The sequence below is a fragment of the Lissotriton vulgaris genome, chromosome 7 (genome assembly GCF_964263255.1).
Source record: "Lissotriton vulgaris chromosome 7, aLisVul1.2, whole genome shotgun sequence".
NCBI lineage: Eukaryota > Metazoa > Chordata > Amphibia > Caudata > Salamandridae > Lissotriton > Lissotriton vulgaris.
Window position 1 is genome coordinate 899635582 of NC_141695.1, and position 25119 is coordinate 899660700.

The following is a 25119-nucleotide window of genomic DNA, read 5'->3' on the forward strand; positions in this document are numbered from 1 at the left end:
CTCCCATGAATCTCTGCCTCGCATGCTCCTCTGCTCCCTAGGCTTCTCTTTCCTCCATTGATCTGTCTTTGTCTCCCGTGTTTCTCTTCCACCTGTCTCCTGTGCATCTCTTCCGTGTTGTTTTCTTGCTCATGAATCTCTGCCTTACTGCCACCCGTGCTTCTCTTTCCTTTTTTGATCTGCCTCCCATGCTTCCCTTTATACCATCTTCCGCCGGTGCATCTCTGCTGTGCTTCCCTTTCTCCCATGAATATCTGACTCCTGTGCTCCTCTGCCCCCTATGCTTCTCTTTCCTTCATCGATCTGTCTCTGCCCTCCCCACCAGCTACTCCCACACTGTATACGAATATCCCACAAACAGCGGCTTTACTTGTTATTACAAGAACTCTAGACAGCCTTCCCCGCCCACATGCTATTCCAACATCCTTTATTTGCAAGTTACTGGAACTCTGCTTAACAAAGAATTTCTTCACATTTCAAGGTTCCTTTTACCAACAAATCAAGGGGACCTCCATGGGCGCTATTTTTGCCCCAGACCTGGCCATATTGTTTATGGATGAAATAGAAAGACAGGCAATCCTTGTACCCTCAAATCCTTTCTTCTCCGGTATCATCATGTGGCGCAGATACATTGATGACATCTTCATGATATGGAGATTAGACGTCAATGTACTGCGCCACTTTTTACACTGGATGAATAATAATTGTTTGGGACTCCAATTCACCTCAACATCTGACAAAAATTCCATAAACTTCCTGGACTTGACTATTTTCCACCAGGAAGGCGAACTACTGACTAAGCTTTATAGGAAGCCCACGGAGAGAAATACCCTGTTAGAGTACTCTAGTAATCACCCTAGGGCCCTGAGGGACTCCTTACCATTTTCCCAATTCTTGCGAATCAGGCGAAATTGTTCCCATAAGGAGGATTACTTTCGAGAAAGCTCTACCCTGGCCAACAAACTAAAGAATAGGGGCTACCCGAGGAAAATAGTCAAAAACGCCCTTAAAAGAGCTTGGTACCGTCCACGTGAAACACTCCTTGTCCCAAACCCAAAGAAAAGTATGGACAGGATAGCCTGCGTGACAACATTATCCCCCATTTCCAATAACCTGAGGAAAATGATCCTAAGACACTGGTCAGTAATCAACGCTGGAATTCTAGAGATCGAACGTCCCTTGTTCGCATTTAAAAAGAGCAAGAACTTAAAGGACCATCTGGTTCGTGCAGCACTACCCAGCCCTACCAATTCTTCCACTCTTGAGTCAGCATGGGGTCTGTCCCCCATTGTCGGACACGTTAAATGCGGAAGTTGTACAGTGTGTGACTTAACAATTGAAGGGAAAAGCTTTGTATTTGATAATGTCACCTTTAAATGCAACACATTTACAAATTGTAACACTAGCAATGTTATTTATTTGATCCAATGTCCGTGCAACAAAAACTATGTTGGGCAAACATCTCAAAAAATCAAGACCCGGATTTGCCAACATAGGAGTCGCATCAGGTGCCGCACGCCAAATGCCCCTCTGGTGGAACATTTCCTGGAGACCAACCATGATGAGGATGACATCCGTTGGACGGTACTAAAGGCACTGAAACTTCCCCAGAGAGGAGGGAGCATGACCAGTCTCCTGAACAAAGAAGAGCTGAAATGTATCATATTGCTAGACTCTATTCGCAAAGGACTGAATAGAACAGAGGACTGGACATCTTTACTATGAATTCTCAAATGGATGTACATAATTGACTTTTCTGTATCACTACAAACTGAAAAGACTTTGAGAATTTGAAATGTGAAGACGCAAAATATGTGTTCATAAACTGCTGCCAATTCTAATGTGCATGAATGAGGAGCACAGACGGCCTTCACTACTTGCGGTAAAGAGCACAAAACTGCACAATTCACTCACTCTAATTGTTCGTTATCACCCACGCCCCTCCAAAATGGCCACTGTAAACACAACCCAATTGCACTCTGGTCACCCCGACCTTGCCACTCCAAGATGGCCGCCAACACAGGAAGTGGTACCTAGTCCTTCCTTTACCAATTTCCGGCCTTAAATAGAACAGCCCAGAGACACATCTGCACAGCGGATTCACGCTGCCAGTGAAGGGGGGAAGACCATCGAGTTTCTCCCACCACCCCGCCGCCACTTCCACCGCGAAGTCAGGTAAGCCCACTGCTAAACGCAGCTCAACCACCACCCTATTGCCATTAAAGGGGTCTGTCGTAATTTTAATCCTTGTCATTTAGTATTGAGTCTGCGGATCCAAACAATGGAGTCAACCCTACTCTTAAAACAGGAAGAAACCATTGTGTTCTACTTCCACACCACGGCTGCCCAAAGTGCGGCCAGGTAAGCCTCAATCCTTACCCCCTCAACCACAGCACTATTGCCCTCATCAACCCTCTCATGGTAATGTTCTTTTACCATACAGCAATCAGCTCCCAGAGCCGGAAAGAGAAATCCTCTCCAACTAAGCAACAATCATGCCATCACGACCTTGACCTTGTACTTGTGAAGGTATTTTTCATGACCATGCCTAGATGACTGCCTACAGACAGTCAGTTTGCCCACTTGTATCCCTCACCCACTTTCACTGCCACCGCATGTTAACTGAACCCAACCATGCTCAAAAACCGACACTTGGAACCACTGCTTCACGAATTGAACACATTGAAGAATCCACCACCTTCGCTGATATAGTTCTATCACCATGCCACTGCGCCGTTTTTTCACCTTTTTGAAACGTCCTGAATATCACTACTCACCTTCACATTATTCAAGTGCTCGCGAGTAGCAACACGGCAATGGCCTTACAAACAGCACTCGTGCCGTGTCGAATTGTTTTTAAATTCTTATTGATTCAGGCGGATGCCTTACTTTGTTTCTATTTTTTCCCCTACTTTTTTCCTTACAGGCGTTTGCATTGTAATTCAGGCTATGATTAAAATTGTCCTGATGATGATCCCATTTTATTGAGAGCCCTTAGGGATCGAAACGTCGACGCTCTGAACAGTGTTACATATGATCTAATGTGTATAATTTACTGTTGACACTGTTGGATGTATTTTGCGAGACTATCTATTGAAATCGCAAGCCATCCTTTGGCTCCAAAAATCTTTTCTTGCCTGAAAAACCTCTTTCCTTTCTTCTACCTTGCTTGATTCTATTGGTTTTCCTACTTTGCGGGATAGGTACAGGACTGTACCCTATCTTGTGGTTCACATTCTTACCATCTCCTGGTCAATGTAATGTTATGTTATTCTCAATAAATTATTCTACGCCCGGCTGGGCGATAAAGAAATATAGTACTGATTGTGGTCTATATTAGCATCTCTTGTTACATCCTAAATCCCTAGGACCCCTGTTGTCTATAATAGCAGACATATCAGAGGCACGTGCCCCCACCATGCAGACACAACCATTCTTAAACACTCTTAACTATTCCTTTAAACCACCAATACCCCCTTCCATAAAGCACAATCTTCCTAATAAACACTGATGCAACTTTTTCTCAGACCAGATGCTGAACATAATTCCCTCGGTTGGTTAATGTATCTCTTTTAGAAGGTTGTTCTGACCAACTAAACTGCCTGGATTTTTTGCTTTTTGAACACCTAATTGTTGAGCTTTTACTGTGGGCGAGCCTCTTAAGTTGGGACTCACCCACAGTGAACTCATGATGAAAGAGACTGCATGTGGATTTTACCGGTGACCCCCTGGTGAGAACAGGCTGCTGCGCTGCAGCCGGAGTAAAGGGCACCGGGCTGGTTACATGCAGACACGTGTGTACATGCATATGCACAAGTGTAAGGGCTGCGCAGGAGGGATTCTTGGCGTGCGCAGCCCAAGAGCAGCTACAAATTGAATGGTGTGCCAGGAATTATGCAGAGCTGGGTGGTGACATGGAATAGGTTTTATACAATGGAAAGAAACATGTAAGGGAAAGTCAGTGTGCTTTACTGTTTTTACTGAAAGACCACTTCATTATTCCCCATGAGGATGGGGATCACATGGGATAGTTTCACTTCCCTAGGGCCTACAAATTCCAGATACGCACTAAAGTCCACTGTAACGTAGGTGAGAAGTACTATTCTGCATAGTCCAAAGTCATAGTTGAACTGCTTTTGGATCATCCAGAAATGTCATATTCCTCTGAGTCTGCTCATAAGCAGAGCATGGCTAACGCAGGAGGAAAAAACTATCAGAATGTGTTGGAACCGTTCACAACGTAGGGCAGGCGTACTACACCCGTATGCCCCCGAGATCCCAATAGGGATGCTAACTGCGCTGCCACATGGTGGCGACTGGTCGCAGCTACAGGACTGGGAGGAAGCGGGAGTCCAGATGCTGGGGAACTTATACGAAGACGGAGCACTATTGCCGTACCCAACACTCCTAGACAGGTTCGACTTGCCAAGGGGGGTTTCCTGCTGCATGCAGCATTGACACGAGCGATACAGACACATTGGAGGGAGGGGCTGATAGAGCCAAGAACAACAATGGTTTGTCAATATACAATGATGGCAGTGGGAACTTTCAAGGCAGTCACGTGCCTCTACTCCAGAATACTCAATGAAGGGCTACCGCCTCTAGAGGCGCTGAAGGGAAAATGGGAAACAGACATAGGGAAGGACATCCCCGAGATGGTGTGGGCGCAGATAATGCGAGGGCCTGGAAGAGCACACGGAACGCAAGATTCCAGCTAGTGCATTTCTATATCCTCCACCGAGCATATCTGACACCAGGAAAGATCAAGAAATATTTTGCAGTAGATGATGCAGCATGTCCCAGGTGTACGAAGGTCGGGGTAGAATTGGATCATATGCTTTGGACATGCCCAATATTAGAGCTTTACTGGAAGGAGGTGGAAGACACTCTGAATGCGATAACGGAACGGGGCTTGGAATTTGATATAGCCGTGGGGGTTCTAAATTGGTTCCCCCATGCCCCCAGGAACAAGATCACGAGTAAATTTATAGACATGGGGCTTATACTGGCAAAACGAGAAATCACTGGAAGGCGACAGCGGGGCCCAATGGCACTAGATGGAAGAACGAGTTTCTCAAATGGGCCAGCAGCGACAGCGAATTGAGATTCCAAACTGTGCATAGGCAACGTAATGATAAGGCGTTAGAAACAGCTCAGGCGTGGGACGCATTAGTGCAAGCACTGCGTGACTATGGGACACAAGAAGGAGAGGAATAGCAACATGATTGGAGATTATCCCCCGAGACATGACAGGCACATCACACAGAACAGCATCTGATCATTCCTGTGCACACAGCTTAGTATGACTAGAACCAAATGCAGACATCGATGATGGGGATCTAGGGAGGAGGGAGGGAATATAGGGGAGGTTGTTAGTAGAATAGGACAGAGCACGTTGGGGCTTAGACTTTAATGGGGTATTATATACATTGACTAGATCATATCCTAGCCCACTACCGGAAACGTAGCTAGGGGATTTTATATTGTGAGCTTTGGGAAACATGGGAAATGTACTTGATTTTGTATGATGTGTGGAACAAAACCCAATAAAATGTGTTTAAAAAAAAAATAAACAGAGCATGGCTGGGTGTGACTCTGCCAGGCTGGAATAATGATCTTCCTACCCAAACTGAGGCATCGGAGGCCTAGCCCTTTACGGCAAGCATTCCAAGGGCGAAGGTCTCCTCTCCAAGAAGAGAAGATGGGTTGAGCTACAGGTTAATCCATCAGCAGCTGTCACCTGGTGCAAGCACCAAGCTGCTCTAGAGAGAAGGCAGCAAGGTGGTAAGTGGCTTTCAGAGACCAAGTGGCAGGAGAACCCTGGACGACGCCATTTTGAACTAACCCAGGGCAGGGGCAGAGAAATGAGGTGTCGAAGTTTGATAATTCCTGCCAGCCCCCTCAAAATTCTTTTATAAAGAGATTGCACAGGTAGAGGAGCTCTCTCTGGGGTTTGGTCTGCTGAGGAAGACTGGTGCTGGAGCCTGGCACCAGAGGCAGCTGGAAGGAAGAACCTCCATACTGGCACATGACCCTGACTTGCGCCACAAGGGAGAATCAGGACCAGGGAGCAGAAGCCTGGGCCTCTACACAAGGAGAAGAAAGACCCAAGAGGAGAGCTAGGCAAAAGACTGGAGCAGGGTGCCAGTGAAGACCGCTCAATGCTGAGTTCACCCTCCTGGAGACCAAGAGGGCGAAAGAAAGTGCTCCCAGTGGCTGGAGAGCGCCACCAGGAGCCAGAAGAGGCCAGAATGGAGCTGATCGGTCGCCTGGGGGCTGAGATATGCCGTCCAGAAAGTAGGTGACCTGTGACCTCTGCGAGGACCGACGACGAAGCGTGTGGGGCTCCGCTGCCGGTCCATGACGTGCCCCCGGGGTGGGTCAGGTCCTGGGGGCTGCCCCCGAAAGAAGGTCGCGCTCCCCATGAAAATGCTAATGAGGGGTACTGAAGAACCGGGTTTTTAAACCCAGCGGCGCATGGGGCACGCCCAAAGTCTTTGGATTCACCTGTCTTGGTATACAGAGACACAAAATACTTCTGGGTGGCGTCAGAGACCACATTTATTAGCTGCAGCTAGGAACAGCAGTCCTATAAATACAACACGGTGTACAACTCAGGAAACTGTTCAATTTTGTAAGGCAAGACATCCCTTTTTATGGCAAAATTCACATTACAAATACACACCCACTGCGCAAGATTCTAGCCAATAAGGTACATTCTCAAACAAAGTATCACATAGCAAAAACCCTTCAGTTTACATTGCCACAACCCACAAGTTAATTATTAGGAATGTCCTAAATCCAATGTCCACAATCCAGACAACCCCATAATTGAAAGCACAATGCATGTAATGAAAGAGCATAGGAAAGGAAACAATGACAGATAACGAGCAAGATAAAGCATGTGTAAAGAACCTAAAAGTTAACGATGTCCTGAACCTTGGTTGGCAATCTCAGACAACAATCAACCAAGGAAATTGGCTTAGCGAGGTCAGTTTCAGATGAAGGGGTCAGTTTCTTACAATGCACCTTAAAGTCAAGAAAAGGCCTGGTTAATGAGTGTATAAACAGCGGAGCCCATGCAACTTCGTTCGTTCGGTTACCTCCACGGACCTACGTGATGGCAACACAAAAGGGAGGCTCAAACAAAATGGAACCCATATTCCAGACAAAGTCTCTGAATACGTAATGTACTCGCTAGTTAACGTGACGAATTCACTCCATATTAGCCGCACTCACTAAATATGGTACAACATCACCAAAATCGTGACGAACCATGACCTCACGAGACAAGACAGAATTTCACAGAACCTCAGACCCTCCTTTTGCCATTACGTAGGCAATAACCTAAACTCACGTTAATCTGAATCTAGGTCTATATCAATATTCATCAGATCATCAAGATGTTGCTGGAGCATCATCCTACTATTCTCTACTTCTCTCGAGACAGGTCTCCGCACACACAAGGTAGCACAAAGACTACAAACGGCGGGAGCACACTGGATGCAAAGACAACAAGAGAAGAGCATAGATAAAACCATACCAACAAACATCAGAATCTTCCATCCCCATTTGGACAGTAGTCCCCAAAACCATCCAGTCAATGACCAGTCTCCTTCATCCACATGAATAGACTCGGAAACCTTATGCAGTCTAGAAATGGCCTGGTATACCGTAGGGACATTGTCTGGTATGAAAACACAGCAACTAGATTGGATCAATTTGCATACCCCTCCTCTATCTGCAAGTATAATGTCCAAAACCATACGGTTTTGTAACGTCATAAGACGATCCGCTTGAAGCTCAGCGGTGACATTACTAAGGGCACCTGCGTCTCATTAATAGTGGTCTCAACCACTCTCGTAAGTTGTCGTATATTCCTGCTATTGGCCATAGGACCCCAAAACGGTAGGAAACCCTTGAAAAAGTCTCCTACTTCCTGTGCTGCGGTATCTTCCTGATCGAAGACGCCTCTACCATATCTTGTCCTATGATAGTCCGGAGTAGCAGTGTACATAGGGGGAAGCAAAAATGCCACATAACAAGATCCCGAAAAATCAGGTGGCAACCATGTGTAGGCTCTGTCAAGACAAACAAAATACGTGCCTTTAGCTGGCACGAACGGGGGAGAAGTCTGAGATGTGTAAACATAGGTGTGAGCACACACACTCTTACCTAACTGAGCTCTCGGATTCCGACCACTACCTTGCAAACAAAAGTGGCCTCGATGTGGTACAATCCAAATCGGGGGAGACCTTTTTCGCCTCTCCTTCTCTGTCAAAATAGTACTATATCCAGTCACGTTCCAACCAACATAAGCCTGCACCTCATCCTTAGGGATAGCATTATACACATCAATATCTCGGATCATATCTACTATTCCCTTTATCAAGGCACTATTTCTCGGATTGTCTTTCACGGAACGTAAAGGATATACCTCATTCGCATAGATGAACATAGTCTGAAAAGCCCATACAGACCCATTGAAAGAAAAAGGCAAAACCAAATAAGGCATACCTCTATCTGTCGTATGAGGCATAAGACCACAAACCCAGCAATTAGTGGTATTCACTACCAACTGATGCTGATGCAACAGCTGTATAAAAGAATTGTTAACAAATTCTGACCTCCTTGTCTGTTCATGTTCAGGCAAAGTGTAAAATTGGTGCAAAGATACAGTAGAAAAAGAAAGCATAGGTTGGGAAGTGGGTGCAGAGTTCAGTGGGGTAGCATAGACAATCCAACCCGCACAAGCTAATATGATACTTAAAAACATAAAAGAACACAATATTCTAAAACATTTGCTACGCATCAATGTACAAAATCTCATCTTAAAATTCATTTTATCAACAACTCTCTGTTACAAAAAACTCCATCCTCTAACGTGCTGCTCACGGCAATTTTCCCTCTTTACTTAAGTGTGCGTCCAGGCGTCCTAGACGACCATAGAACCGCAGACCTTGTGTCAATACGCAGGTCACCCCTTAAGAACTTATACCGGGACCCTGCAGCTGAGCTCGGATGGTAGCTCAAAAAAGAAAAATAGAACAAAAAAAGTTTCTTGTCTGAAAGAGTATAGTTCTCAAAAATTGAATTTTTTTTATTTGTCCATGTTAGTTCTCAAATTATAACGTTCTTTACCAGACACCGTCTGACCCTTAAAAAGCAACTCTGGTTGGGTAGTATCAAGCCTCAGTTGAGGAGGCACAGCTTCTTGCAGAACTTCGTCATCCGCACGTTCCTACTGAGTCCATGTCAAACATGCATCACTAAAAGGCACAAAGCTCGGGACCCTTTCAGTTTCTGAATCAGCAATTCCATCCCTGACCCATTGGTCATATGGTAAGGGCAAAGGAATCCTTTTGCAATGGGTGGCATGCACCCAATTCCTTTTGCCACACACTTTAACAGCAGTCCTAGTTGTAAGTAGCACCTGGAATGGTCCTCACCACCTCGCTTCCAGATTCTTTGTCCTCTGGAAATTCTGAATTAAGGTCCAAACGCCAGGTTGTATTGAGTGACCTGGATCCACAGAAGCTGAAGGTAAAGTATTGTGCACCTGTTGGTGAAGAACACGCAATTTAGCAGTCAAGTCATGTAAGTAATCAACCAACATAGGATACTCGATGTTGCTATATTCATTCGGCCTCGGCACACTCCAAACATTCGCCGGGCGACCAAAAACAATTTCGTATGGGCGAAGTCCCACACGAGAATGTACTGTCGTCCTTGTTGACAAAAGTGTCAACGGCAAAGCATCGGGCCATGTAAGACCAGTGCTCGCTTGTATCTTAGCCAATTTAAGCTTGAGAGTGCCATTGTAGCATTCGACCAAACCAGCTGACTGGGGGTGATTCGCAGCATGAAATTTGTTTGATTCCCAAACCCGCACACACTTTCTTCATAATCTGGCCCACAAATTCACTTCCGTTGTCACTCCATACCATTCTCGGCAAACCATACCTAGGGAAATATTCTTTTAGCAAAACCTTGGCTGTAGATAAAGCAGTATTATCCTTTAGGGGGTAGGCCTCTATCCATCGGGAAAAGGCACAAACAACCACAAGGAAATACTTAAGGTTGTTGCATCTTTCCATGTGAATAAAATCCAACTGCAGCACCTCAAACGGATACGTTGGAGGAGCAAAATGACCAGCTGGAGTTTGGGTTCCCTTGACAGGATTATACATCAAGCAAATCATACAGTTTTTAACCAGATTCTCAGCACATTTTGGAATTCCAGCATTCTGCCATACCAGAGCCAACAACTTACATATCCCTTTTCAACTGATATGAGCCAATCCATGAGCCATTGTAACCACTGGGAGCACATACGCATCAGGCAACAACCATCGCTGGTGCTCCGACAACTCAACCCAACAGCCAGTCGAATCCAACATTCCCGTAGTCTCTCTCCACACATTCAATTCTTTCTCAGTAGCTTCCGCCTGAATCGATTTCACACTTTCTATTGTGTATTTACACATTCCTCCTGCCATAACCCATCTAGCAGGGCCTGCAACATACATTCGACTCGTCACATCTTTCGCCGTTTCTCTCGCTACTTCATCCGCAAACGCATTACCACGACCAACATCATCCGTAACCTTCCTATGTGCACTGCATTTCACAATCGCAACTTGTGTCGGCAAGGTAAGTGGCTCAAGAAGTTCATTCACCAATTGTCCATGCTGAATTTTCGTACCATGAGAAGTAAAAAAATCCTCTTTCTCTCCACAAATGTCCAAAGCTACGAGCAACACCAAATGCATACTGGCTATCAGAATACACATTCACTCTCTTTCCTTTCGACAACACACACGCTCTCGTCAATGCAATCAACTCTGCTGCTTGAGCTGAATTCTGTGGGATACGTGCAGTTTCAACAATCGTGTGCAAAGTTGTAACCGCATACGCTGCAGTCGTCTCGCCATTCGGGAGCTTAAAGCATGAACCATCTACCCATAGGGTACCATCTGGTTTCTCAAGAGGAGTATCTTTCAGATCAGTTCTACCCTTCGTTTCCTCCTCTGTCCGGAGAAAACAATCATGCTGTTCCTGAGCATCTATCTCTACAGAAATCGGCAACAATGTAGCTGAATTCAACGTGTTGCACCGCTTTATGTGCACATGACTAGCCAAAAGCGTCAACTCATAACCTGACAAACGTGCACTAGTAAGATGCTGGGTTCTAGTTTTATTCAATAAGGTATCCACTGCATGTGGGACCATCACAATCAATGTATTATCCAATACCAAACCAGCAGACTGTCGGATAGAAACAGCTGCTGCCGCTGTAGCTCTCAAACAACTCGGCAACGCTTTAGCTACCGGATCTAAAGTAGATGAGAAATACGCACAAGGGCGCTGCTTGTCTCCAAATTGTTGTGTCAACACTGACAACGCACAACCCTCTCTCTCGTGTACATAGAGTGTAAAAGGCTTACTATAGTCGGGAGTACCCAACACCGGAGCAGAACACAATGCATCACGCAACTCAGAAAAACTCTTCTGACATTCGTCAGACCAAGGAATAGGATTCGGTGTATCCTTACGGGTAAGTGCCAACAAAGGTTTCGCCAATAAGGAAACATTTGGAATCCACTGCCTACAATACGAGGTGATACCCAAAAACGCACGCACCTCTCTCTGTGTGGACGGCACAGTCATTTGAGCAATCGCTTGAATACGCTCTGGGGTCAATCGTCTTCCCTCCTTCAACAAGAGATGACCTAAGTAGGTCACTTCTTGGCTGCAGTATTGCAACTTCGAAGGTGACTCTAAACAAAACAAAAATTCCCTTTTCTTAAATTTTGTGGAGGTTAAGACCCCCCCAGGATTCTTAATCACCAATATCAAGGGTAAACCGTATGATGTATTCAGGGTTGCACAAAGATTAACAAATTTACAAATCCACCATTTTTTCAAAAACAGTTAATCAAAAACACTTTGGACCCAAAACCACAAATACTGCATTCATAGTTCTTTCACAGTGTTGAACTAGTGAGAATATCCACATACACAGGAGAAGTTTTTTTTAAAAAATAGAATACTTTCTTTATTTGATGGTATAACCAACCATATGGGTTCCTCTTAAGCAGTAAAACCCAATAGTCCCACAAAGGTAACCCAATTAAAACGGGGTTCTTTTTTCTAACAGATAACCATTAATAGGTGTCAAATGGTTTTTTGCAAAGGGATACCCAACAAGGTGACACCGTAGCAGGTTGCAAGATTTACAAATGTTTCTGATGTAATGTAGTTTGGGACCAAAATATTTGTTTTTCTGACCGCAGCAGGTTGCAAGATTTACAAATGTTTCTGATGTAATGTAGTTTGGGACCAAAATATTTGTTGTTCTGACCGCAAATTATTTGTTGTTAGAGACCAAGACCACTTTTTGAGTAACCACCAAAAGAGCGATCAGGATGCATATGTTTAATAAACTTATAGATCATGCAAAATAGACACAGGAATTGCCGTACCATTCATCTTGAATAATGTTTTTTTTAAAAATTGTTTTTATTAATTTATTTGCACTGGAGACATATAGTAATTGTAAATTTTGTATTTTTAATTTTATAGTGATTTTAAATTGAAATCTTGTCCTGAAGAAGGTGACAACCCACATCACCGAAACGCCGCGTCGACATATTTCATGTTTTGTGTATTTTTAATGTGATTATTGAATAAATGTAAAGTGCTTGGTTTTTAATCCCATATGGTTGGTTATACCATCAAATAAAGAAAGTATTCTATTTTTTTTTTAAAACTTCTCCTGTGTATGTGGATATTCTCACTAGTTCAACACTGTGAAAGAACTATGAATGCAGTATTTGTGGTTTTGGGTCCAAAGTGTTTTTGATTAACTGTTTTTGAAAAAATGGTGGATTTGTAAATTTGTTAATCTTTGTGCAACCCTGAATACATCATACGGTTTACCCTTGATATTGGTGATTAAGAATCCCGGGGGGGTCTTAACCTCCACAAAATTTAAGAAAAGGGAATTTTTGTTTTGTTTAGAGTTCCTCAAACCCTATCCCTTTTCTCTGAAAGGGTTTCTCCTTAAAATTCTTTAACTTTGAAGGTGACACTTTATGATGAAGGTCAGACAAATGTCGCAACAAAGAAAGCGTAGCTGCTTTACAAATCTCTTCATCATCAGCCGCGACCAACAAATAATCCACGTACTGGATAAGAGTCGCACCGGGAGGCAAAACAAAAGCATCAAGCTGAGTTTTCAAAGCCTGCCTATAGATGGAGGGACTCTCCCAATAACCTTGAGGAGCGCGCTTAAATCGGAAGCTTCGGCCTCCTAAAGAGAAGTCAAAAATATCTCTACTTTCTTCAGCAATCGGAATACTAAAGAAAGCATTTTTCAGATCAATCACAGAAAACCAATCAGCTGAAGCAGGGATCATAGTCAATAAGGCAGTAATGTCCGGAACAACAGGAAACTGTGGCACAACAATTTTGTTGACCTCTCGAAGGTCAATCACAAACCGATACACAGGTGGCTGAGAAGAGTCAGTACGCTTAAGGACAGGCAGAACAGGACTGTTACACACATTACCTCTCGTTTCTTCAATCACATCTTTCTCAAACAAGTCATAGATAATCGCTAAAAGAGCTCTTTCACCATCGCTAGAGATCTTATATTGGGGAATGCGAGGTAGCGTAGCATTGGACTTGAGGGTAACAACATAGGGTGGAATCTGCAAAAGACCAACATCATTCGGACATGTAGCCCACAGAGTATCAGAAAGCGAACGCAATTCCAGTGGAAGCCGATCTTTAGACAAATACATCGGAGAGATCACTCTCTTACCCAACGTAAGATGTACTCCCGAAGGAGAACAATGTAATGTCGCATGCAATCTTTTCAACACATCCAAACCCAACAGATTCTCACCACAACCTGTCGTTAGAATAAGGGGTGCTTCCAATTCACAAGGACCAATAGAAAGAGACAAAGGACTAGAAACCGGATTACGAACTGGGGTGCAAGAAAATCCTACCGAGACATTCATCAAGCCAGACAAAGGTGCGCCAGGGAGTTTAGAGTGCATGATAGAACTCTTAGCCGCACCAGTATCCAAAAGAAAATGTTCTGACACACCTGATGTAATTACTTCAACATAAGGTCCACTCTGGTCTACTGGAACTGACACTGCTCCCTCTCTTTGTCCATGGCTGTCCTAGCTATCATTAAAACCAGCACTCTCACTTTCAACATAATAATCATCCGTGTAGTATTGAGCAGACTAAACAGACGGAACGTTCTGTTGATCAAAATAATTCATAGAATTCTGAGGGGGAAAGGAACGATCATTCTGAGAAAACGTACCACTTCCTTTACCCCTAGATGCTTGTTGAAAACCACCACGACCTCTCTAACCAGACACACCATTCGTACGCTGTAGCAAAACCGGACAACTATTCTTGAAGTGACCTTCTTCCCTACAGTAAGCACACTAATTAGGGCCTAACGGAAGTCGCTGAGGAAAAGACTCAGGCTTCTGCAATAATCTCTGAAACTGTGGGGGCTGCTGAAACTGGGAAGGTTGCTGACGCTGATTAGAGCGAGGCAGATACGCCTGCTGTAAAAGAACCTTCGTCTTCAATACTTTAGTCTTCTTTTCTGCTTTATCCTTCTCATCTTTATCTCTATTCTCGTAATATTGTGCAATAGCCAATATCTGGGCCGAGGAAGAAGCAGCCCATGAACTCTTCAACTTATTACAAAGTTCAGGAAGCAAATTAAAAACCAACTTGTCCACAAACAATTGTTGGCCACCTTCTGTACTCATGTCCTGACCACTGTGATCAATGAATGTTTCTTCAAACCTACTGAAGAAATCAGACACATTCTCGTCTTTCTTCTGTTCGCATGCTGCTAACTTGTCCCAATTCACTCGCATAGGAGGCATCAAAGTTTTAATTAGATTAATAACCCTACCAGGTAATTCTGCAACTAAAGGCTCAGGTTTGGCACCTCCTACCTGTCGACCATCTGCAGCAGCAATATTAATCCATGTATCTCCTAACTCTACCACATGATCCTCATGACAGATCTTCGCCCACAAAGGTTGAGGGACTACATTACCCAACAACATATCCACATCAGCTAAATTCATGACACACGCTTCAACTGTCTGAGACAACTCCTTGTAGTAACCAGCAGGATTCTTACGGGGGTCAAGCAAAGTCTGCTTAAGAGCCAAGACCTCTGCTCTCTTCCAAGGAACATGTACCCATACTCGCTGAAAATGAGCCTGTACTCCCTGAATACCCTGATTAACATAAGCCACAACTTCCTCTCTCCATACAGGGGGAACTTCTCTCATCGGATACTGCTTCACTTTCCTCCTAACAGAAGGATCAGGTTCAAACAACAACTGAGAAGGAAGTCTACACCTAAACGCAAGAAGCGTCTCTACCGCTTCCTCAACATCGGGACCCACTATCGTTCCTTTAGCAAATTCGGACTGAACATCAAGCACTTCCTGCGGAATCAGACCCAACTCATTATTTTCCCATTCTTCGCGAAGGAAAGTACACATTACATTAAAAACATACCTTTGCTTAGGCGGATCCCACTGCAAGAAAACATCCATAACCGCTTGTAAATCATACCTAGAAGCATTTGAAACCCATCGTCGAGCCAAAAGATCCAACACTGCCCGCTCTTCAGGACCAGGAAGCTGACTACGACTCTGCTTACGTCCGAAACCGGGGTCATACTCAGTGACCCAAAGAGTGGAGACAAAAGACTAGCAACAGTCTCAGTCATCTGTTTTCTAGCAGAAGGAGAAGAAGTTGACATAAGGACAGGAGACAAAGTGTTTTGAGGAGACAAAGACATAGGGTCAGTAGAAAAGAAAGTCGAAGGCAAAGGAGAAGAAGGCAAAGGAGTTTGAGGCAGAACTGGTAGCAAAGCTGGTGGCCCTAGAGAAGGCTGCGCCAATGGAGGAAGAACCAACTGTGGAAGAACAGCTGGCGGCTGAACAACAGCAGGGGGTTGAACAACTGGGGGTCGCGGAGGTGCCGTAGCACTCTGCTCATAAGGGGGTGGTAATCTCAACAAATGTGACCTCAAAGGATCCTTTTCAGGGTCATTTGTCGCATTCGAAAGAAGAGGTGGCAAAGCCTGGTAACATTTGTCGATGGCCATGCAATGTTGTCTATCTGACACCTCAATCGTACAATCTTCTTCATCTTCTTTAAACTGCCTAGCAGCTTGCATTATCGATATATTCTTCTCTTTCCTATCTTTCTTCGCTTGTTTAATTTCTCGCTGTTTGGCTTCCTTACGCCATAGGCGGAAAGAGTCGCACATCGCCGGCTGGGCTTTTTTCCTAAATAGCGCACCTTCAAGGTTCTCTAAAACCTCTGATTCGAAACTACCATGTTGGGGCCATCGTAAGACACCATCTTTCCTAGTATAACGGATCCATACTTCATGAAACGTAATTGGACCCACGCCATGCTTTGAATAGAGCTCATAAGTTGGAGTTCCAATCGGAGGTATCGGACACGAATCCTCCAATCGGGAATCCCTTTTACAACTACAACAAAACCATTTCCTAAATTTGCTAAGATCAGGCATCTTATAGCTCACTTATCTAGCTTCAAACTTCAAGGGGTTATCAACACGATATACTCGCAAATATACAAGCCCCTCTGCTTTGGTAATTGCAACAACCAAATCAAAGAAACCCAAGAAAGCAAATCGTGGGAGCGACCCACTTATACTTAACCAAAATGTCTGTCACGCACCCAGAAGACCGTCTATCGTCTCGCCTTACAAATCTTCACAAACGAGTCCAAGGCAGGGCAACAGTCAGGGCAGCAGTCCTTCGTAGCCGTCGGAAAGGTGAAGCCTCGCAGTAAAGACCTTCGGTCCTCAGTCGACATGCAGGGGTCGATGAAGTGGGGGCCCTCCTCCAGTATTTCCTCACGAAGCTCCTCACGATCTTCAGGCTTTGACCGGTACCGCTGAAGTCGCCCCACGTGGGCGCCAACTGAAGAACCGGGTTTTTAAACCCAGCGGCGCCAGGGGCACGCCCAAATTCTTCGGATTCACCTGTCTTGGTATACAGAGACACGGAATACTTGTGGGTGGCATCAGAGACCAAATTTATTAGCTGCAGCTAGGAACAGAAGTCCTACAAATACAACACGGTGTACAACTCAGGAAACTGTTCAATTTTGTAAGACAAGACATCCCTTTTTATGGCAAAATTCACATTACAAATACACACCCACTGCGCAAGATTCTAGCCAATAAGGTACATTCTCAAACAAAGTATCACATAGCAAAAAGCCTTCAGTTTACATTGCCCCAACCCACAAGTTAATTATTAGGAATGTCCTAAATCCAATTTCCACAAGCTGGACAAACCCATAATTGAAAGCACAATGCATGTAATGAAAGAGCATAGGAAAGGAAACCATGACAGATAACGAGCAAGATAAAGCATGTGTAAAGAACCTAAAAGTTAACGATGTCCTGAACCTTGGTTGGCAATCTCAGACAACAATCAACCAAGGAAATTGGCTTAGCGAGGTCAGTTTCAGATGAAGGGGTCAGTTTCTTACAATGCACCTTAAAGTCAAGAAAAGGCCTGGTTAATAAGTGTATGAACAGCGAAGCCTATGCAACTTCGTTCGTTCGGTTACCTCCACGGCCCCACGGGCCTACATGATGGCAACACAAAATGGAGGCACAAACAAAATGGAACCCATATTCGAGACGAAGTCTCTGAATACATAATGAACTCGCTAGTTAACGTGACGAATTCACTCCATATTAGCCGCACTCACTAAATACGGTACAACATCAACAAAATCGTGACGGAACTATGACCTCACAAGACAAGACAGAATTTCACAGAACCTCAGTACAGGGCCCTCGAAGAGCAGCCGGAGCAGGGCTCCCCGAGCCGCAGAACTCACCTGGGGGTCCGGGTGGGACCGGGCCCTCCAATGAGATTTTGAAGTGGTGTGAGGCCGACAGCCGGGCAGCGCGGTTCTCCCCGGAGCAGCGGGAGAGCCGCTACTTTAATATGGATGGACCAGGGAGGAAGTGCCCCATAATGCCTTGCCAGGCATATGAAAGCCTGCCAGGAAACCTGTGTATTTCGGTTTGTGGTGGCCCCAGGGGAACAGGGTCACCGCCACATGCCTGAAAAGGTGGGTGCAGGGGGAGCTACAGGAGCAACGCAGCCTCCCCCAGCATGAACAGTCAAGTCCCTACCTAAGTCTCTGGGGGGCTCCAAAAAAATAACCCCTCAAGGGCTCAGCTTACAGTCAAAGCATACCGGGGCTGGAACTTTTGTTCTGCTGCTGAGGGTGCATTAGGGATTGCCTCAATGAATGGAGGTCTGTGCTGGGGATGTATGGAGAAGGACATCCCCTGGAGGTGAAGAGGTGCAATTGCACGACAAATGCATTTACCAATGTTATTTCTATGGTTGGACTGTAAGTCATGTGTGTACTGTGAATTCATCAGCCAAGTCGGGTTATGTTGCCAGACCTTCCTGCTAGGGTGTCTGGCTGTATATGCTTTATCCTGTGATTATAACTGCGATGCCTTTTTGGGGCATTTATTGCAATGCATTACAACTGTTATCAGCTATGATAAGTACTTCATTTAAAGTGATGTCTAAACATGTATTCTTGCTGCTGCTTTAGGTGAAAAACAACCCAAACTGTAAAACCCCTAAGATGTAGAGGTGTATACTGTATGGACATTATGAGATGCTCAGTCGGGCTTATGTGTCCCCAGGGCAGGTGTACCTATTTTTAAATGCTTGTTGAAATGATGGGGTGGGTCGCCACTGGGATGGTGCCAGAGGGCAAGGCCCTCGCTTCAAGTTATGTCAACCCACTGCATTAGGGGGTAAGATTATATGCATACATGGGAGTGGTGGTACTAGACCCCACCCCCCCTGCAGGAGGGGTGGAAATGTTATGCAATGTCACAAAGTAATTCCAACAGCTTATGTATATTTGTAAATTGGTGCATAGTATGGAGTAGTGTGTGTGTTTAATATATGTACTCTTCCTTTTATAAAGCAAAGTACAGACTGGACAATCTATTGAGTATTATTTATGTGTACTGGTAAATGGCGATTACTAGCCTACACCACCGCCCTTGAGTAAGCCTTAGACTACTCTGCAACGCTATCCTCTGAGAGTCAAGCACTACAATGTGGTGTTTGATTCCCAGTGAAGGACAAATGTGACATATTATTTGTGAAGGCCTCACAGATACTGCCTCGTTTTCCAACAATCTCAAAAATCCAATTGAAAAAGATGTCGTCTATACACAACCTATACACAATCTCACACTAAAACCACTGCTAACTGGCACCAAGCAGCAAAAGCTCCTTGACTCAGAGTCAATTCTAAAGAGGCCCAAAACATCAGTCAACAATCTTTCCCTTCCGATTGCCTCCTTTGGAAGTCACCTTTTCAGTCTTGCTGCCCAGTATGTGCCTACTCTCAAAAAAGTCTTGGCCAGGCTAGCCAGGCAGAATAGGCGTCATCTTTGCTGAATTCTAGCAACTACACCTGCCTTTGTGAAGAGCGAAGTTTCCACGAATCCTGGCACTCATAAACCTGCCACTTGTCAGTCTAGTTATCCGAGTGTCTATTTTAATATTTTTGTGAACTAGAGAACCTATATCATACATATTCATAATTGTCTGGTGAGGAACTTCATGGTCGTGGATACCTTGGTATCTAGTCCGCTTATTCTAGTCAGAACTTCTCTTGCAAAACTTCTGTGTATACACTACTTGTGTCATCATGTCATCTAATAACCTTTTATTGCCCAGTTCTTTTTCACCATCTTAACTTAGGTCTGTTCCTTCTTCCCCCACGCACCCTGGTTCGATGCTTGCGCATATACCTACCTCAATACTGAACTAACGTGTGCCCTCACACATTATAGAGTATAATGGAGAATCTTGCCAATCAAGGGTGAAAGACCTAGAATGCTGAGTACTCCTGTGCGCTCCCCCTCTCTGTGTGCCTGTGTGTAAAGAGTTGGTAAAGCTGCATGTAGAAGAAGTCCTTTCATGTTGGCCTTCAATGCTAAGAACCGTTGCTCATCTGTGGTGATGTCCTGTATTGCATTACATACTTCTGTCCTATACCTGAGAAGCTTTTGTTTTCTCCTAGGCATGTTTTCCACAAAGGCTGTGTCGACCCGTGGCTCAGCGAGCACTGCACTTGTCCAATGTGTAAGCTGAACATCCTGAAGGCCTTGGGAATAGTGGTACGTTTACGTTTTGTACAACTGGGCGTTGCACTTAAAATTGGCTTGCGATGAAATGTCCAATAAGAAAGTGGGGGGTTCGCTACAGGGCAGCAATTTCCTTGAAGAGAAGTATTTGACATTGGGCACAGTACATCAAAAGCGGGCCTTTTCCTGCTCCGTTACATTATGTTCTGTCGACCGAGCTTTGAATACTGCTGTTTTTCCATTAGCTCGGCCTTGCAGCGCTGTCTGGCTCAGGTACTCCTTGGTCTCGAGGAAAGGGTCACAGACCACAGCTGTTTGTCTACTTGAGTAAGATGATCAGGAGGGTGGGGGAGGGTTGTGATTCGTGTATGTGTTTGGTTTCTTCCTGACACTGTTAGTTTGCCTACGTAGTGCCTGGCGTGGGTAGATTAAACCTGCAGTACTTTCCTACTGAGTGGGCCTGTTATTCCGTTCCGTGTATTGATTTTTTTCCCAGCAGGATATTTTCTCTGCACATTATTCTCTCTAAATACCCTCTTTGTTCCGTTTCCATCTCTGTACTGCAATTTTCTACTCTTAATGCTCTATTTTGAATGCTTTCTGTCTCTGTCCTCAATACATGTTCCTAATGCTATTCTTTGAGCAGATTTATGTTCATTTATGAAGTACCACAATAGAAGAGTCTGCAATACATACGTAATACCTGTGGGCGAGTAAGGCTAACCTGAGCCCTAAAGTAAGCAAAAGACTTGCTTTCGCCAATTTATGTAGAAAAGACCGTCAGAACTGGGATGTGGTTGGCTCTTCCCATCCGTGGGAGCTTAGCGCCACTACACCTGCTGCACCAATGACATCTGTAGATGTGAATCACTCTCCCAGCCCCTCTAGACTAGTACGCCAAAAAACCTTCCGAACCGTTGCACCTCCCAGGTGTGCTTTCAACACTGTAGTTGAGGCCATCTGCTTGTACCCAGGGTGTCAGTGGGGCCAGTGAAGCCCCTCGTTTACAACAGTTGCATGCCTTCGTAATACATGGTAGACTGAGCTTGTGTCCCTAATTGATTTATGCTCCTGCTCCATAATACATGTAAAGGCTTACCATTTCGGCAGTAGCCACACTGGTGGTCTCTGTGTATGAATGTGTATCCCTTCTCATATTGCAGTACCTTGCCTCACGAGAGGATACTCTTTGCATCTGCCTCCAGAGGATGAAAGTGTGAGGTGGCCAGGTGACCCAGCACTGAGCCATCGCTCAGCAATAAAAAGAGTAGTCTCCAACTACCTACAATATACAATACCTTTGTAAGTTGATATCGACCAAGGACCAAACCGTGCATGTTGGTTGTTAGGCGAGTCTCTAAAATAAGAGAACTGTGTGTTACATACAGAAGCTACTGATGCTGTGTGTAGGTGTCTAACGGAGATCATTGAAGAGGGCTCAACATTTGAGGAAAAAACTATTTCAGTTTGTCCATTTCTTCCTTCCAGGCAAATGTACCGTGTACAGACCACGTGGCCTTCGACATGGAAAGACTGGCAAGAGGACCATCAGCCAATCGAAGACTGGGACCGGGGGAGTTAGCCAATGATGGTTCTCTTAGCCTGGAGCCGCTGCACTCAACAGGCATGTCACAGCTTCCTCAGGATGGGGAACTAACCCCGCGGACAGGAGAAATCAGCATTGCAGTGACAAGTGAGTGTACATACACCTTGTTTCCCTGACCACGCCAGTTTGACCTGTTTATTGGCAAGGACTGAAGACTACTTAGCTGGAGACCCTGACCTTCCTCACTACAATTAAAATGCCTTTAGTTAGCCCATGTTGCGTGACAAATGCGCTAAACTGAGAGCGCTCCCTTGTGTGCATTAATTATTCACACCACTGTGGCTTTCCTTGGCCCTGAAGTCCCCATCACATCTGTCTACTAAGCCTACAGTGACTCTCTTTATAGCTTTCCCGTAAATAAAAAGAACTATTTGATACTCTGGCAAATAATGAGCTGAATATGCACTCTTAAGAAGCACCTTGTATTTCGCAAAACAACACGTTCACGTTTCATGAATGTAATTATCATTGCACACACATTGTGCCTTTCTCAGAAACTTAACCTCGACTCTGAATCGTGGATTTGTTTGTGTCCGATGCCCTTGATGCGTGATGACATCAACTGACGTCAATGGCCGCATTTCAAGCCGCGTGTTTGAAAACTGAAATTTTAATTATGTTTGACTATGGCCAACTGGCGATGTTCAAATGGTATGCACCACCAAAGGGTACACAAGCAAACCAATGACAGAGTAAACTTATTATTGGTTGCAGAAAGGTACAAACATCAAAACCTTGGTTAGAGCATACTTAAGATTTACATTCCGTGCTTCATGAGTTTTGGGGTTTTGTAGTCTCAAATGTAGTTTTGGTGGTCATGACATTGGCTGCTCTGTGGTCCATTCAAAGTGCTTGAAAACAGAGGAGCCATGAAGGGTGAATGGGAAGGAGGAAAAATGATGTATGGGCTGGGGCTTTGCATAGTTAAGGGGTGTCTTGTTTACATTATGTTGGCAGGGTCTGGTCGCAGCTTGTCGAGGGATGGTTTCGGAGAGCAGGTTTTGTGATAAAGAGTACTATAATGCACATGTAGAAAATGCTTCAACCCTTCTTCGGTAACACCCGAGTCTTAGAAGATGTCTCACAAACATAAAGAAACCAGGGCACTTAAATGTATTGATCTTGAATTAATGGATTTGAAAACTTGTTTGCAGAGTTGTTTTTTAAATGATCTGTGATGCCTGATGTTCAGGAGCTGGTTGGAGTTAATCTTGAGTAGTAGGAATGAATCCCACAATTTCACAGTGGCGGTGGTGTGTGTTTGTGTGCACGTGTCTGTGTGAACTAAACAGCCTTTGTATGAGAGCCAGTTGTCCTGAGTGGGGTCAAGAAGTGAATGAAATTCCACCTTCATTACAGAGTAGCAGTAGCCCCTCTGTACTTACTGTTAGAGTTCCAGAGATAGGAATACCTCGATTTTGTGTCCCTTCATTACTTTGCACTCATTTGATGAATTGCTGCAAACCTTTTCAGACCTATTGCCCCTGTTCCATTGGCAGAGTATGTTAAGTTTTGTAACGTTTGGTCTTGACGTTACGTCCAAAGAAAAAAGGGGGTCCCAAAACAGATTTGGACCTCAATGCATTTTACATAGACTTTTTGTATTGTATGTAGCGCAAAAACAGTATTTCGGATTTTGATGACATTTGGCAGGCTTGAAGATGATTGCGTGCAGAGTTTTCCTTTTGTGGTGGTGTCAAAAAAAGGATAAGTATTTTTAAGAGTTATTAGCATTTTAAACTTAGTGATATCTGTAGTCCCTTTAGTTTCAAGATTGTACGCAGTACATAGCGATGGCAAATCAGTATCTGATTGGATAAAGGCTACCTTCAAGAAATCCAAGGTAGTCATGTTGTTTTAAGGTCACTTGGCCTTGTTGGTGGCTTAGTGCCTGAAATAGGGGTAAGTATTAGGGTTTATATAATTTCCCTACCTATTACCACTTAATGTAAGTGATAATAGGTATGGAAATATAATTATACGTTTCCATATATGTTTTTTTAATAGTACATAGCACGTTGGTACTGCCTCGGTAGTACCGCGATGATGTAAAAAAATGTGTAAAAACATTGAAAAAAACTCTAATACTCAAATTTTCAGAAATATAGTGTACTACAGTATCTTGACAATTTTTCATACATTTTATTATGTCCAAAAATGTCTACGCATTTCCACTGTAATACCTACAAATTATCACGTTACTTAAAAAAATTAGACACACAAGCATTTACAATGCAATGGTCGCTGCATTCTTAAAGTTAGTTATTGGCATTGCTCATTACATTATTTTTATTTATGTTTTTTTTTTTTTTTAAACATAAATAAATGGCATTGTCATTTACAATGCCAATAGCAGGGCAGGAGAGCAAGCACAACTAACGAGGGGGCAGGACAGCAAGCACAAGCAACAGCAACAAGGGGGCAGGACAGCAAGCACAAGCAACGAGGGGGCAGGACAGCAAGCACAAGCAACGAGGGGGGGCAGGAGAGCAAGCACAAGCAACGAGGGGGGGCAGGACAACAAGCACAAGCAACGAGGGGGGCAGGACAACAAGCACAAGCAACAAGGGGGCAGGACAGCAAGCACAAGCAACGAGGGGGCAAGACAGCAAGCACAAGCAACGAGGGGGCAAGACAGCAAGCACAAGCAACGAGGGGGCAGGAGAGCAAGCACAAGCAACGAGGGGGGGCAGGAGAGCAAGCACGAGCAACGAGGGGGCAGGAGAGAAAGCACGAGCAACGAGGGGGCAGGAGAGAAAGCACGAGCAACGAGGGGGCAGGAGAGCAAGCACAAGCAACAAGGGTGGGGCAGGAGAGCAAGCACAAGCAACGAGGAGGCAGGACAGCAAACACAAGCAACAAGGGTGGGGCAGGAGAGCAAGCACAAGCAACGGGGGGGGGCAGGACAGCAAACACAAGCAACAACGGGGCAGGACAGCAAACACAAGCAACAAGGGGGCAGGACAGCAAACACAAGCAACAAGGGGGGGCAGGACCGCAAGCATGAGCAATGAGGGGGGCAGGACAGCAATCACAAGCAACAAGGGTGGGGTAGGAGAGCAAGCACAAGCAACAAGGGGGCAGGACAGCAAACACAAGCAACAAGGGGGCAGGACAGCAAGCACAAGCAACAAGGGTGGGGCAGGACAGCAAGCACAAGCAACGAGGGGGCAGGACAGCAAGCACAAGCAACTAGGAAGGGCAGGACAGCAAGCACAAGCAATGAGGGGGTCAGGACAGCAAGCACGAGCAACAAGGG

General features: G+C 44.8%; 1 protein-coding gene across 8 annotated transcripts in view; it reads left to right on the top strand.

Moving 5' to 3' along the window:
* The window catches only part of RNF130 (ring finger protein 130), an 839118-nt gene that overhangs the window by 701950 nt on the left and 112049 nt on the right, over window positions 1–25119 (top strand). For all 8 annotated transcript variants that reach the window (XR_015297545.1, XR_015297544.1, XM_086931329.1 and 5 more), the window contains exons 6-7: window positions 20191–20287; window positions 21743–21947. Coding sequence is in view for 6 of the 8 variants with exons in the window: in XM_086931329.1 (XP_086787455.1) it covers window positions 20191–20287; window positions 21743–21947 (302 nt within the window). In the remaining 2 variants the exon portion in view is untranslated. The remainder of the gene's footprint in view (window positions 1–20190; window positions 20288–21742; window positions 21948–25119) is intronic.